General features: G+C 42.8%; 4 protein-coding genes across 6 annotated transcripts; 2 read left to right on the forward strand and 2 right to left on the reverse strand.

The window, feature by feature from the left end:
- Positions 1–108: 108 nt before the first annotated feature.
- On the reverse strand, positions 109–1,476 carry LOC131287020 (SWI/SNF-related matrix-associated actin-dependent regulator of chromatin subfamily B member 1). The gene is made up of 2 exons (XM_058316034.1): positions 1,331–1,476; positions 109–1,251 (listed from the first exon to the last, which is right to left on the reverse strand). The coding sequence occupies exons 1-2, from the start codon at positions 1,409–1,411 to the stop codon at positions 223–225; spliced, it is 1,110 nt and encodes a 369-aa protein (XP_058172017.1). The 5' UTR covers positions 1,412–1,476; the 3' UTR covers positions 109–222.
- Positions 1,477–1,821: 345 nt separating this feature from the next.
- Positions 1,822–3,722, forward strand: LOC131289944 (polymerase delta-interacting protein 2). Its single transcript, XM_058319297.1, has 3 exons — positions 1,822–1,998; positions 2,177–2,807; positions 2,877–3,722. The coding sequence occupies exons 1-3, from the start codon at positions 1,895–1,897 to the stop codon at positions 3,321–3,323; spliced, it is 1,182 nt and encodes a 393-aa protein (XP_058175280.1). The 5' UTR covers positions 1,822–1,894; the 3' UTR covers positions 3,324–3,722.
- LOC131289945 (GPN-loop GTPase 3) lies at positions 3,442–4,558 on the reverse strand. The gene is made up of 2 exons (XM_058319298.1): positions 4,425–4,558; positions 3,442–4,363 (listed from the first exon to the last, which is right to left on the reverse strand). Exons 1-2 carry the CDS (start codon positions 4,467–4,469, stop codon positions 3,521–3,523), a joined length of 888 nt encoding a protein of 295 aa, XP_058175281.1. The 5' UTR covers positions 4,470–4,558; the 3' UTR covers positions 3,442–3,520.
- Positions 4,559–5,764: 1,206 nt separating this feature from the next.
- LOC131286726 (14-3-3 protein epsilon) lies at positions 5,765–14,469 on the forward strand. 3 transcript variants are annotated; one of them, XM_058315718.1, is made up of 6 exons: positions 5,830–6,093; positions 12,297–12,451; positions 12,561–12,875; positions 12,980–13,160; positions 13,273–13,351; positions 14,229–14,469. In XM_058315718.1, the coding sequence occupies exons 1-5, from the start codon at positions 6,030–6,032 to the stop codon at positions 13,326–13,328; spliced, it is 771 nt and encodes a 256-aa protein (XP_058171701.1). In that variant the 5' UTR covers positions 5,830–6,029; the 3' UTR covers positions 13,329–13,351; positions 14,229–14,469. The 3 variants fall into 3 exon arrangements, with proteins under 3 accessions (XP_058171702.1, XP_058171701.1, XP_058171700.1); XM_058315719.1 differs by lacking the exon at positions 14,229–14,469 and having other exon boundaries at positions 5,765–6,093; positions 12,570–12,875; positions 13,273–13,868; XM_058315717.1 differs by lacking the exon at positions 14,229–14,469 and having other exon boundaries at positions 5,839–6,093; positions 13,273–13,868.
- The last annotated feature ends 1,013 nt before the right edge of the window (positions 14,470–15,482 follow it).

The following is a 15,482-nucleotide window of genomic DNA, read 5'->3' on the forward strand; positions in this document are numbered from 1 at the left end:
CTCCTGGAGATATTAAATCAAGCTTCACACCAGACGCACAAAATGAATCATGATTGCCAATATGAAGTGTGCCCAAATATGAAGAAGCGAATAAAAAAAAAGTATTATTTCTTACTATTTATTGCGGTCTCTGGTCATACACATTTGAAGGGGCCTTAAGATGGGTTTTATATAATAATTGTTAAAAGTTTACTGTCTAATATTTATTCTACGTACTTGCACTTATGTGAAAGTATTCGCCAGACGCCTCATACGACGCGTGTTTCGATCCTGGTCCCTTATCTTCTTCTCCATTTCCGCATCGGTCAGTGTTTCTAGAAATGGTGCCCATTGGTCGGCCTCGCTCGGTGTTCGGAACGGCACCTCTACCGTAGCCAGCGGGGTTTCGCTGTAGGCATAGGTTCGTTGATGCCAGGACAGCTGTCCCCGTATCGAGTATGAGATAGCTGTTACGAACTCCCCACCCAGCCCGAGCTCAGCGCACAGTTTAATGGCAAACTCTTCTGGATTGTTTTCCTTCTCGGCCATATCCCACTCCACCTGATCCACCAGCGAAGTGTTGCCCACGTGGATGTTCAGTTTCACCAGCACCCGTTGATCGGAACCCTCCTCCAGTACGACCGGCTCGACCGGATAGGCTTCGATCTGTTGTCTGATCGCTGCCGCTATCGCCGGCACGAACGGTGTTGGATTGAGATCCAAATCGTCACACAGCACTTCCGCAAACTGCTCCGGAGTAATCATCGACTCGTTGCGGTTCCATGTAAATGTATCTCGTAGCTTCTGGCCGTCGATCTCCATATCCAATCGAATCGGTACAAGAATTTCAGACTGTGAGGCATTCTCTACGTTCAACGTCGGATCTGTATCGTCAAAGCACATGGGGAATGTGCGAACTTTTTTGTTGTACACTCGATTACGGTTAATCGGTGTAGCCTGCGGTACCGCGTCCAGATGGCTGGAGTTGGGCATGGTGGGCACCCACGGCGGTTGTTTCTTGCTAGATTTACTTTCCCTCGGTGCAGGCGGTTCGGATGTGTGCACCGAGACGGCTTTGTACTTTTCGTCATTTCCATCGAGAACATCCTGCACCTCGGTCGCCTTCAGCAAGGATACGGAACTCGAGAGCAAATGATTGCTTATGCCCGAATCGAGGAGACGTTTGCGTTCTTCGTTGGTCAGCAAACGACGAGCCATGCCAGGATACTTTTTGTACAAGCTGCCTCGGAAGAGGCGCAAGTAGTTGCCGACCTAAAACAAAATCATGAGCATAATCATTAGCAATCAGATATCCGATATGTGCACACAGTGTAGCTGCAATTCTTCATACCTCCGAACCAACGCAATAGTATTCTCCATTTTCTTCCACTTGGAAACTGATCGGCTTGTCGCCGTATGTTTTAAGAGCCATTTTTGTAGCAATACCCGAAGCTTTCTGTCCTTTTAGCCGATTGCCTCAAAACAGCAGAAGCGTTCCTTGCTGAATGTACAACAAAATGGGATTGTTTGTCGCCAACGCAACTTCTACTTCAATACTAGAAACCTCTTTCTTGCTATCAGTGCCTACACCAAATGGCACCAGGTAACCATCCTTTCCAGCCACACTGGTCTTAGAAATGGTAAACTGATTCTCCCAAGCCTAGCTAAATATCATCGCATCATTCCGGACCGGACTAAAACATCGAACAGAGAGTCTGTCAAACTCAACACAGGTTTTGACGTTTTCATTATGTGATGAAAATCGCTTGCAAAAGTACGTGCATCGCAGCGATTGCGATTGTTAAATTTCTCCAATCGCTCGATTTCCAATTCACACAAAGTGTAATTTGGTGGAAGCGTTCTCTTGCCTAGTTGTATAATTGTTTAACATCAAGTTCCCAGTGCAGCCGAAGCTATGAGCCCATTAGTGTCAAAGGCTTTCACCCTGTGTAATTTCCGTCCCGTCGGATTAAATTTAGTAGTTCGATTGTTTTCGGTATCAGTGTACCAAAACACACGGTAAGCAAGACATGGGGTTCTGCAAATGTGGGTACCCTGAAATGTACCGACTTGCCCTCGTATTACAATGGATGCATTAAATGGATCTGAATTTTGATAATACTTTTACTAGTGTTACTACGTTAGTTTACGCTTCGCAAGGCGCAATATTAAAGTTATATAATTATTTACGTTTCAGATTAGCCGAGGTAGGCAAGCTCGAGTTGCCAAAGGCACAGGGGAAATATGAGACGGGACAATTGTTCTTACATCGAGTGTTTGGATACCGTGGTGTAATACTATTCCCCTGGCTGGCACGAGTGTACGATCGCGATTTGCCGAACCAAACGAAGGGAAACCAGCTGGAAAGTGGCTCCTCCGGAACGTCCGGCTCCACTGATGGCAATTCGAATACGAGCAAAGAGGTGCAAAAGAAAACGCACACCTTCTATCAGGTGTTGATTGATCAACGCGACTGCCCGTACATTAGAGCACAAACGGAGGCGGTAACATTCCTGGGGAATCAGGAGTCGAGTCGTAGCTTGTACGCCATCCCCGGTCTGGACTATGTCGCCCACGAGGACATACTTCCATACAGTTCGGGCGAACAGCACCCGCTTCAGCACGAACTTTTTGATAAATTTTTAGCCAATCAACCAGACAAGGATCCTCCCTTCGTGGCACAAGAAACGTTGAGGGCATGGCAAAAGAAGAACCATCCATGGTTGGAACTGTCAGACGTTCATAAGGAAACGACGGAAGGAATACGCGTTACGGTCATACCGTTTTATATGGGATGCAGAGAAACTCCAGCAGCGTCAGTTTATTGGGTAAGTCAACACACAACAAAACTGTTGCGCGGACAGCAATTATTATATTAAATTCATTTTTCCTTTTAGTGGAGATATTGCATAAGATTGGAAAACTTGGGGGAACTGAGTGTACAACTACGAGAACGACACTGGAGAATATTTTCCCTATCCGGGACGCTAGAAACCGTACGTGGTCGTGGTGTGGTTGGTCAGGAACCAGTGCTCAGTCCCCGCTTGCCAGCTTTTCAATACAGCTCGCACGTTAGTCTGCAAGCACCGAGTGGTCATATGTGGGGAACGTTTCGGATGGAACGAGAGGATGGTCACATGTTTGACTGTCGTATACCACCATTCTCGCTGGAAAGCAAACCGGATGATAACAATAATAGCGGCAGCGTGGACGAACCAACCGCAAACCTGGATGGATCGTCCGAAAATAGTCCACAGTCTGGTGGAAGTGACACTGCATCGACGACAACGCCCGGAACACCAAATACGAAAAATAACAAAAATGATGGTGACGAACATGTCTAAACATTGCTCTAGTAAATTTCGTGGTACGAAATATACAGTGTGTAAGAAAGCAAATGAAAATCAACCAGTTTTAGGGCCATAAATGGGAGAAAACGCTCACAGTCAACACTCATGTAAATAAGCCTATATCGATAATCTTTATTGACAAATATAAGAAGTATGAATGTTTTCAGAGTCGAAAACACTCCGTGCAAAGTTCAACCTTCGTTGTAATGCCTGTCCGGATCCTCCGCTTCTTCCTCTTCCGGTGGATCGAAATCCCGTATCTTGACATCCGCATCCTCGCCGTATTGTATCACATTGTCAATCATCAGCAATAAATCGGACACGTTTTCGTCGTCATTGATATTGAGTGGGGTAAAACGAACCAAGCTAAAGTCTTCTATCAGATTGCCGATTGCTTCCGACAGTTTGTGATACTTTCGTCCCCAAGCCGATTCGTTTGTAACCTCTCCGAGCAGCGCGTGTGGATCGGGGTCCAGATATTTGTCCATCTGTCCACGGTAGCCTTTGCTAAGCAGATCCATTTTGCTCAGTACGTTCACATGCGGGAGCTCCATGTTGGCCATCACGCTCAGCGCTGCCATCGTGCCGGACAGGAACTTCGACCCATCAATCATGAACTGTGAGTCAACCAGAAAGACGGAACACAGTCGAAAGTTCCATGACTCGAGTAATCTGGCTAACTTATTTCCCGCTTTTAAGTGCGTGTACAACTCTATTTGGCCAGGCATATCAAATAGCACGTAGTCATCGTCCGGTTCTTCGATGCCCTCCTCATCATCATCAGAACCAACGCCACACAGCTGATCGCGCAACCAATCGGAGTGTTCGACCAGATACTCGATACAAAACACTAACCCCCCATTTGGGCCATAGTGAAGCTCTTCATCCTCCATTGCGTCGTCCAACTGAATCAGATCCCGTATATCGAGGAAAGGTTGGTATTCGAAATGCTCCGCTGCTGGATCTAAATTGACCACTTTGATAACCCGTTTATCATCATAGCCATGTCGCTGCATTGTCGCACAATAGGTGGACTAGAAAAAACAACAAGTAGGTGAGTACAGTGGAACCAGCATTGGTGCAACATTTTCTTACCTTTCCACTACCGGCGGGCCCCATTACAAGCTGCCCATACCTCATCTTTACTTAAAATGTTCAAAAAATACAATCAATGCCCTGCGAATAGTCCTCTGACTCTGAATAACCGCGCCGCACTTGGGAAAATGACAACTCGTGTGCGCACATGACAGGATAATGTTTTGATTAAATTTAGAAAAATGATCTAGAATAAGTTTCCGTTTGATAATTTAACTTCAAAGGTTCGAAAAATGTACCCATTTCTATTTTATCAAACGTACAAAAGGGGTTCCTACCATAATAATTTATTATCAATGCCTTTGTTGCAAGTGTCTCGAAACCAATTTCGTACCTATGTTCAATTTCATCAAACCTCAGGCGATGTTTTTGGCTAAAGAGGAATGGAACAAAAAAGTGTCCGTTTTTTAATGTTTGGCAGCCAACTTAGTTGCCTTGATCCGTCAGCTAAATATTTTCTTCTTCTGTTCTCACGAAAATGGTTAAAATATGAAAACGCAGTCTTTTTAATGAAATCAACCGTCGTTTCTGAAATATCTTTGAACCCCCTACTGGAATTTCGCCATCCAAACGGCGAAAGCTCTAGCAGGCTAGTCGGTGCGCAAAACCGATCCCCCGCCGCAGGAACACGTTTATTTTGTACTTATTATGCCTTAAAAACGGACGAAGAATATTTCATGCATTTTTCAAGATCAATCGGCAAAGTATAGCGTGTTGAATGTACTTAGCACGCACTGGTTCTCAAGCTTTTGGTCCTCTACTTGGGAAAAGCTCAGGAGCGAACAGTGTAATTGTGTGAGTCACATTCCTTATCGTCAGTGCGAGCGCGTAAAAGAAACAGGTATAAATACCTCATCATTCACGCGAACTGCTGAATGGTTTGAACTTTTCTCCAACCCTGCTATAGTTTCGCGGTTTGTGCTGAGCACACATAATACGGATTTTACTATCATGATAGTCACCGTTTGCCTGGAATTGGTGTGCTGTTAATGTTAAATTTATTAATTTTAATGATCACAAAGCAAGACCGGATCAACCGGATTTTCGTTGTCCGGCAATTGTATTCTCAAATTTCTCCGGAAATTCTGAAGCCTTAACTATCGCGTCAGCCACACCCCTATAGAGGGCGCTACCGTACAAGGGGCCCAACAAAATCTCTCTTTTCTCGGGTTCGGTGTGCTTCTCTACAAGGTGCAAGTGCCGGTGAAACCGGTGTCAGTATCACATCAATTCATCCTTTTCAGTTTATCAAACGACTTCATTAGATTACATTTCGATTTTGCTGCGTAAAAGTAAAGTAAGCGACAGTTTTCTGGCCAGCAAACCGGAAATTTTCTCCATTATTTCCATTGTCGGAAACGTGCGCCTGCGCTAGTGTGCGTGCAAGTGTGTGCGTGCCAGCGAGAGAACGTTCGATCGAAGCTCTCCGGCGCTCTCATCGAGCCACTGAAGTAATCTGCAGTCGTGTAGCGAAGCAAGCGTAGCAAGAAAGTAGTGTGTGGTTGGTCGTCGTCAGCGCCGTATCCGTCATCAGTCGTACCGCGATTCGAGCAGCGAAAAGAGGGTTAACTGTAGAAAAGAACCGAGTTTCTGAAAACTTACAAAATGTCGGAACGCGAAAACAACATCTACAAGGCGAAGCTGGCCGAGCAGGCTGAGCGATATGACGGTAAGTGGAATTACTAATCTTTTCACCGTTGGAGACCTTTTTTGTACGACCCCTTTCCCCTTACCCCCGGGCAAACATGTTCGAAGAGTCCGGCGCTGGAGTGTTCAGAAAAATCGCTTTCTTATGGTTTTTAGAAAGATTCAGACTTGGAAACGTAGATCTTGTTCCTGGAATTTTCGTTAAAAGGAGTCACGCTTCCCTAGCAGAAAGCTTTTTTTTGCGTAAAGTCTCCGCTTCGGAGCTCGAGACAAAGTGGGTGCTAAGTTAGATGTGTGTGCGTTTGCTAATCTGCCGTCGCCGCCGCCTTGCTGGACGCGCCGCATGGCGGTTATTTGCGCCGAGTTTGGCAGCAAATTTGATCAACGACATTTTTAGTGGTGCACCGTAGTTACGAAATTTAGATCATCCACTTTTGGCTGCAGTGAACCGTTGGCAAAGTGCAAAGAAATGGAAATTAATGCCTTTTATGAGAGCGGAAAAGTAGGCTCCGGGAGTTGGTGTGAGTGTGGATGGTACGCGCGCGCTGATGAGCTCATGAAAATGTGTGTGGGAAGGTAAGGAAGATAGGTTGATGGGAAGAAGGACAGCACAAGGTACAGCGAAAGAAGAAGCTGGTGCAAGAGCGACAGAAAACGAAGAGGGAAGGGAAGAGATGATAAAGGTAGTGAGTATGCGCGGGAATGTCCGGCGGAAGCGGGACACAAGAGAAGAGGTAAAGCAGAGGCAGGCTGCTAGCAACGTGCTTCCGAATGGGTTAGGAAGAATGAGATGGAGAAACAAGGAATAAGTGAGCAAAAAACGCGAAGCTTGAGTCAGCATTGAGGTTGTGTGTGCCATGCGAGATTGGTAAGCGGCAGTTGGAACCGTGGATGAAAGGTAGGGCCGAGAGACCGGGGGGAGAAAAGTACGTTAGGCTGGAATGGAGAAAAATCGATGAAGGCGCTGGGGAAAAGCATACGAGAGCACCACGATTGTGCATATAATACGATATTGGGGAGCAGCAGAACTTCTCTTGTAATTTTCACATGAACTCGATGCGTCATAGCCACGAGATGAATGATACGCTAGGTGTGTTGAGGCTTTTCTGACAGTTTCATCAAATTTTTAGCTTTTTAACATGCACATCATGCTAAAATAGTATTCCCTTTTCATTCCCTAGTAAGTAGCTGCGTTATTCCGCATCGAAGCAAGCATCTTTCGGACGAATTTATTCTGCAATGCCGGACGTTCATATTCCGGTTCATAAAGTAGGATTGTAAAGTTGGAAGTTGCAACGGGAGAAACTACTCACACTCTGACGTTTCATTTTTTCAAAGTGCTGTTCCATTCCTCGTTGATACCGTTCGGCGACGGTTTCCTCGATGGTAAATGTGTGACTGTTGCGGCAGCGGCAGAAAATTGCTGAATACCACTACAAGCCAAATCCGCGCAATTGGAACCGAACAAGCAGCAGCAAAGAGTTGCTTCTTTTGGAAATGTTCGAGGTTGCTGTTTGATGGACTGCCAGAAATGGGCTAACATCTTGTTAGAGATTTTGGAGTTTTTTCCAGATTAATTCTTGGACCAGCGGTTCATACATTTTTGCGTCACAGAAATTGGCAAATTAATTAGAATTTCGTCTTGAAGCGAACACTCCCACACTACTACATGAACGTGTTCAAGGTGGTTCCGAAATGACCGAGGCTCGTGTCAGGTGCTTTGGCACTGTTCCGTTTTTTTTTTTTTTTTTTGGAGCCCACCTGGAGTGGTTCTTAGAGACGTCTTTGTCATGGGTTTCAGAGAATCAAGTCGTCGTTTTATGGGATGATTGAGGACGAATGTTTCTTACTTGAAAACATTTTTATTAACCTATTGGCAGGACGTATCATGAAAAGAAGGTTCCATGCATAACTGCAACCAATTGGATGTGTCAGTTGGCGATGACGACTGCAAAATCTTCTACAACTACTATCATAAAGGCAGACTCGCAGAGTCGGGCTCCTAGACCATGTCACATCTCGCTAGCTAACGCTAGTTTTGTGGCGCTATATGCGAGGGAATTGAAAATGATGACCACAGGTTGAGCCACTGCGCAAGCCCAGGGCAAACTTTTTCGAGTGCACGGTTATTTCATTTGGTTCAAAGAATTTTTGGACCATCCAAAGAAAGGATATTCTCTTCGTGCTTTCTGCTCCGTTGTTTGAAGACTTGGATGGTTCGATTGGTGGACACATTTAAAGGAAAAAGATTAATTAACATCATTGCCAAGAAAAGGTTGATGCGATCCTAAAGCACGATTCTATTCAGAGACAAAAGATCAATAAAATGAATCAATTACTAACTTGCCATCAGAAAAATAGAGGTGGTCGGAAAAACAGATATTTTAATAATTTTCCCTTCTCATAACATAGTAAAAAATTTAAACGATATGTTAGTACGCTGCCTTTGTGATAAAATAGTGTCTTAAATATATCTATGATTTGCGGTAGGATATTTTATTTATCTTTCAAATATTGAATGTAGCGATATAGCGATACAGAAGGAGAAACTAGGGACATTTCTTCAAAAATATGGGTAAAATAAGTTTTTTTTCTGTTGGAAAAACAAGCCCGTTAAAATGGCAAAATCTGTGTGGATCATCCGGATGTGCACCAGATTTTCCACTGGCAGAAGAAAGGCACGAAAGAAAGTTTCAAATTTATGGTTGCTTTGGACCACCGAACATTGAGGGTGTAGAAAATCGCTTTTTCGGAACATATGTTCGTGCCTCACACTTGTTTCGATTTTTATATTTATCTAGTAAGCTGCCCTCTTCGATTTGTTATAATTCGATGGTTCCTTCGCGTTTTATAGTTAATCGCTTACACTTCCGTTATTGTAGTTTAAAATTCAGGACTCCTCTAAGAACCAAATCGGTCACCGGAGCTTCCTTACTAGGTTGCATGTTGCCACTCCAATCATTACACTATCGAAGGTTCATGAGAAATCGAGACTCTGCTCCGTATCGCCTCCATCACTCCACCGCTGCCTTTTATCTATCTGCCTATTGCGACGTTACAATGGCGGGAGTGGATAGATGAAGGCTCTAGTATTGACCGTTTGGAGGTCAGTACAAAAGTAGGTGACCGGTGATGAATATGTTGGAAAAGATCGATTCTGATTTCTAAAAAAAACGCGAACGACTGACGACAACAACACTACTGCGAAGTGGAGTTTTTTGATTGCATAAAAAATAAGTTGTTGGAGTTGTTGATTGTGAACTGAACGTATTCTATTGGCTACGACCTACATTGTGTGCACTACACTGAGTATGTGGGCGTAGGCTGTTGTTCCGCGTGACTACTTCATCGGTCCTTTCCATTTACCTAACTAAAGAACCTCTGGGGGCAATGTATTTTCCCCTGTTGATAAATTGTTATTGTACATTGTTCTAACAGTTTTGCAGTTGTTAATCTAGGTTAGTTGCCCAATCTATCGTAGTTTTTGTCTAATACAAATAAGTATCACTGCTTTTATGAAATATTTGATATAAAAATGTAGCGCTGAATACATACAGTCCACCACGCTCCTTTAGGGGAAGAAGTGTTGACACAATATAATGCAGACAAATTGATGTTAATGATCTTTCCGGCGTTGTGTATCAATCAAAGTTACATGGTATGTCGTATATGTGGTGCTAAACAAACATCTATTTTTCAGCCCCGTGTACCAAAAGGGTCCGGTGGTTATATTGGCATAAAAAAATGGAATTTTGTATTGACATATCATGTACGCCGCACGGTATCAAACTTGCTATTGGTGTCTATAATTTGTAACCTTTGTCTGGGCAAATTTGTTTTTTTTTTCTATATAGTGCCATTCCTGTGGTGCTATTTTCAATTTCAATATTATCGAATTTTTCAAAAAGGATACATCGCCCATTCGGACTACCAACAGTAGTGGGAACTTTCCATCCGTGTATGGCCTTCGGAAATTCGATATGTACTGATTATGCCGGGGTATTCTGCTAAATAAATGTGCTATTATCAGACGGTTGATTGGTAAGAAGGTTACAGATATGACAGGCGTATCGTGATTGGGGTTTTCATCTCTTCCTCATTGACGATTGATTTGATTTTTATTTTCCTGTCAGCAGTTGTTGGTATCAGAAAGCAGAATGTAAAATATGACGAACCAATGGAGCTTTTTTTTTCGAGCGAATACGCAAATACGTTTGATTGAAATTGATAAAATGATACTCCTCAATTTCATTAGCCGTGCTTTGGTTTGGATACTGTGGGTACCTTTTGTGCTTTCGAATTCATTTTATTAGTTGACGCCATATAATTGAGGACAAAAAAGTAGTATATGTAATGGAGGAGGCATTTTTGTTACCTTTTAAATTTACCTTCGTTTAGTTACCTGTGTTCTACATATAATATACTCGACTACCAACCTTTGAGGCTCTCTGGCATGACTCAGAAAATACTTTTTTTATATCTTTGTGTGACTTAGTAACGTTAGCTTGCACAGCTAGAACAAATGAGCAAATAGGATTTCATTACATACTTTCAGTCGGTACGGTGTACAAGTATACTATTATATAACGTTCATAATTTTGCTCTCCCGTAAACCCATAGAGCAAACGATCATTTCAATTAACGAATTGAGCTTACATTGATATAAGCGTTTTTAAAGATGCATATCTAAAAGAAGAGCGATAAAAAGTATTAAATCTCTAAAATCTTTTTGCACACACCACAACTCATTGTTCTTATGTCGCGTTGGGTTTAAGAGAACCAAACCACATGTCCGTTTTAATTCTATTGCAACCTCACGTAATCCTTTTCCGGAGAGAAAAGAAACCCTGGATGAAAGGTCTTGGTTGGTGACAAACCGGTGGCCAAAAATGACCTGAGGCGTGCTCATATCGCCTGGCACACGGACGGACGGACGGTGCCCCCCCGTGCACATTACCTTTCCTTTCCGGTACTTACTTTTTTCAAAGTCGAGAACTGTTGGTGCGCTCGAGCATGTGTGCGTATTATGTTCACGCGATGTAGCGGCATTATTTCTAACCGTTACGTATTTGGAGAACGTACGAAAACGTTACAATGAGCCGTCGGTAGACGAAAAAAAAAACGCGAAAAGAAACGCGAATGTGTGTAAGTGCCTCTTGGCGCCCTGCATGACGCTCAAAGCCAATACGCGCGTATACTGCAAGGGGGTGAGGTTACATAGAGTTGAGAAAAAATAGCCGGCCTACTGTGGAAGCATGTAGAACGTCTACTAAGAAAGTCAGTGTTTCAATTTAACAAGCTTCTTGCGGACTCACGGATTCAAGGAGGCTTTTAAGAAATTCCGAAGCGTGCATGTAGCCGCTCCCCGCAGGCCAAAAGTCACAGAGTACTAGATGGAAGCACTACTACGACCGGCGCACAATGTCCTAACTTGACAAGCCCAGTCGTCGACGCATGTGTGCGATTACTTTATCTTTTGAATGCACTTTTTCTACTCTTTTTCATTTCATTTTCTTGATTGCTAGCTAAGAAAAATGGGTAACATCTCGCTTTCTCTCCAAGTATTTTTATGGCCTTGCAGTGTCCCGAAAGTTTAGAAATGATTATCGTCATATGTTTGCCGTGCTACGCGGGGCTTTTGGAATGACGTCATGGTCGCGTGACTTTTTACTGGACCTGCGGAGAATATGTACTCTTCAATTTACTCTTGCTAATAAAAGAAAATCGACATAAAAAAGAAAAAATAATTATTGATAACGATACGTTCATTATACTTATGATACTTAAGGTTAAGAATAAAAAAAGAGAGATATTACATTTCGTTGCAAATTGTTCGAGAGTTTGATTGTGCACGAAAATGGTTTCACCGTTACTAAAAGTATTGAATGACAGGAATTAAGCATTCCTTCAAACCATTTTTGGAAATGCAAGAAGCCTATCCGCCTCCAAAAGGTGACACATTTCCTGTTACACGTTATGTGTACATATTTGTTTAAGCTATACGTAAGCATGCTTATATTATCTTTATGAATCATTACAATATAACGATAACGAGATGGACGACGTGGGTACGTTGCGTGTGGTGGGCGATTTTTGTTCGCAAAAGATGCAACTTAATGCGGTATTGAATATTTACTTTCATCTAATAACCAGTTTCGAACACACACCGTGTGACGTGTGAATTCTTGTGATGTATGTGACACATGATGTTGTTCTTTTTTTCAGAAATGGTTGAGGCAATGAAGAAGGTTGCATCGATGGACGTTGAGCTGACGGTTGAGGAAAGGAACCTACTGTCGGTGGCGTACAAAAATGTGATCGGAGCACGTCGCGCTTCCTGGCGAATAATCTCATCCATTGAGCAGAAGGAAGAGAATAAGGTATGTACATTAAATTTTAAACCGAAACATCCCGTTGATACGAGTATCTAGTTTAAAAAGATGTGTTCTAATGATCTTTCTGTTTACGGATTTGTATCGATCACACCAGGGCGTCGAGGAAAAGCTTGAGATGATCAAGAACTACCGCTCACAGGTGGAGAAGGAACTGCGCGATATCTGTTCAGACATTCTGGAGGTGTTGGATAAGCATCTCATTCCTTGTGCAACGACTGGCGAAAGCAAGGTTTTCTACTATAAGATGAAGGGTGACTACCACCGTTACTTGGCCGAGTTTGCAACCGGTGGAGATCGTAAGGATGCCGCCGAAAATTCGCTCGTTGCGTACAAGGCCGCCAGTGACATTGCTATGACTGACCTTCCACCAACGCATCCAATCCGATTGGGATTGGCTTTGAACTTCTCAGTAAGTGCGCTACTAGTAGAGCTTTTTCTCTTATTGATTTTACCCATCTTCGTGGAACCATTTGCTTAACGAGCTTCAAATTTTTCTGTCATTTTTGCCTGCAGGTATTTTACTATGAAATCCTGAACTCTCCGGATCGTGCCTGCCGTCTAGCGAAAGCCGCATTCGACGATGCTATTGCCGAACTGGATACTCTGAGCGAGGAAAGCTATAAGGATTCAACTCTAATCATGCAGTTGCTACGGGACAACCTTACCTTATGGACATCCGACATGCAGGGTGATGGTATGTTTTCTTAGTTCATGCACTTCTCTCTATACTACACTGTTTTATCAGCTCGCAACAATTTATTAATATGGCCTCGTGGTTGCACTTTTCTATTCTCTCCCGTTTGTAGGTGAAGGCGAACAGAAGGAACAAATCCAGGATGTCGAAGACCAGGACGTGTCGTAATTTGCGCGCGACTCGTTTTATGTGTGAGTTTATATTTTAATAATTAAAAGAGGAGATAAGAGATAAGCATTACGAAATAAGAAAATAAACATAAGAAATATACACAAAACACAGACATAGTGAAAAAGGGATGGAATAAAAGGAAAAAAATATTCAAGGAAATGCAAAATTCCTGCAACTGAAAAGGAAATCACCCCCAGCAGTATAATAATAGAACTTTCTGGAGACGGTAGAGGGAAGAGAGGATGCACCGGATGAATGAATTTAGATGCAAAAACAACTGCAATTTGTGTAAGGACATTGATGAAGAGAAATGAACGAATCCTCAGCGTGGATAGAACATCATTAACTGATAACAGTAAAAAATAACAGCAAGAACAACCACCACGTGAAATGAAACGATTTATTTCTTAACTACTATCGCATTGTGTGAAACCCTAAAACCTAGCATCATCAAGAACGGCGCCACAATGGGAAGGAACTATGAAAAAGAATATCAAACCGAGGCAAACATTGCTAATGAAGAGCGAGCAACTATGAGATGAGATATGTAAGGAAAAAAGAAACTCACAACAAAATCGAACAACAACAGCAGTAACAAACGAAACAGACGAAATCTTTGTTCAGTTCTTGTAAAATATGAAGTTTTGGAAAGAACATACCTAAGGCTCACTCATTCTCTTGTCATTCCTCAACTCTTCCTCCCTCTCACTTGATTCATCCGGGGGCTGTTTTGTGCGTGTCCTTTACCTTGTGTGTACTAGGAGAGAATTATGAACCGCGCGTTATCATTGCAAGTTGTGTAGCACACAAATATGACTTAAGACAAACTAGATTCCCCTCATTTTGGATTCACATATAGTATAGATAAAAGAAGGCATATTTCGTATTTCATCGTAGCAAAACAAACAAAACCACAACTACTCCACCATCAACAACATCATCAACAATGACAACAACCGCCACTACCACCAGCCGCGACCTGTTGTCGTCGTTGTCGCCGTCTTCTACTACCGTTGTCTCCTGTTCTGCCGCGCCATCACCATCTCCTTGCCTTCACCCTGTGGCCCTACATCATCGGATTGCGTACACGACGGCGGTGTATATTGCGTCAAACAGCAAGCAGTTTCAAACTCGAGCGCGCGCGCGCCATCCTCTTATACCTCGCGCTGAATACATTGCACTCGCAAGCGAGCGTGTCATGTGTACGTGCTGGAAAGAAGAATAATTTCTTAGTAGTTTACTGCTTACATAAAACAACACACCTTATCTTACCACCTCAGGATTTCTTCCCGCGCTCTAGTGCCTCACACTATCTTTACCCGAAGTCATTGTGGCATGGCACTCGCGAGAGATACGCGTAAGACGACTCTGCCAACCAAGGCCGTCTTCTAGTAGGGTAGTGTTAGGAGAAAGGAACATTCATCTTGCCCTCACTAGCAAAAGGGATGCTGCAGAGATGAAGAGAAAAGGAGGAGAGCACTGTGAAGTGTGTGTTTTTGTGTGTTTTCCATGTTCTTGCAGTTGAGCGTTGTGATTTGGATGCATAATTTAAGAAATTATCACGCCATTCCATCACGCAGTTTTACAACTAATACTACAACTACTACTACTACTACTATTTCACACCTCACTCAGTAGCACTAAGGAAAGCTTGTGAAGTCACTTGATTATAAGGCATTCGTAAACGAAACAGGAGAGAGGAAACACAAGTCCTTTTGTGTTGGCAGTTAAGGAAGCAAAAGAAAACAATTTGTTTATTATATTTTATTTCGTCATTTAAACGATTAAAAAACACAAGTACACTCCTAGCAGAGCGCAGCTGTTAAATGGAATTTGTGGGCTAGCGAAGAAATATACACCTTCTAAAATAAAGAGACACGGTAGAGTGGATGGAAAAACAAAACGGACAAGTGTTGTATATGCAAAATGGTAATAATGAAAGATGGCGCAAAACTCATCAATCAAATCCAGTGAATGTGTATTGTTTTTGTCAATATATATATAAAATAAAGAAGTAACTATTAAAAAACCATAAAATCGAGAAACGTAAAAGCATCAATATACCTAAAAGCGCGCGCGGACGAGCCAGCATTATTTAAACAAAACAACATTTGAAAAAGGGAAAATGAACGGTATGATATGGAAGCTCGT

The sequence above is a fragment of the Anopheles ziemanni genome, chromosome 3, assembly GCF_943734765.1.
Source record: "Anopheles ziemanni chromosome 3, idAnoZiCoDA_A2_x.2, whole genome shotgun sequence".
NCBI classification, from domain to species: Eukaryota; Metazoa; Arthropoda; class Insecta; order Diptera; family Culicidae; genus Anopheles; species Anopheles ziemanni.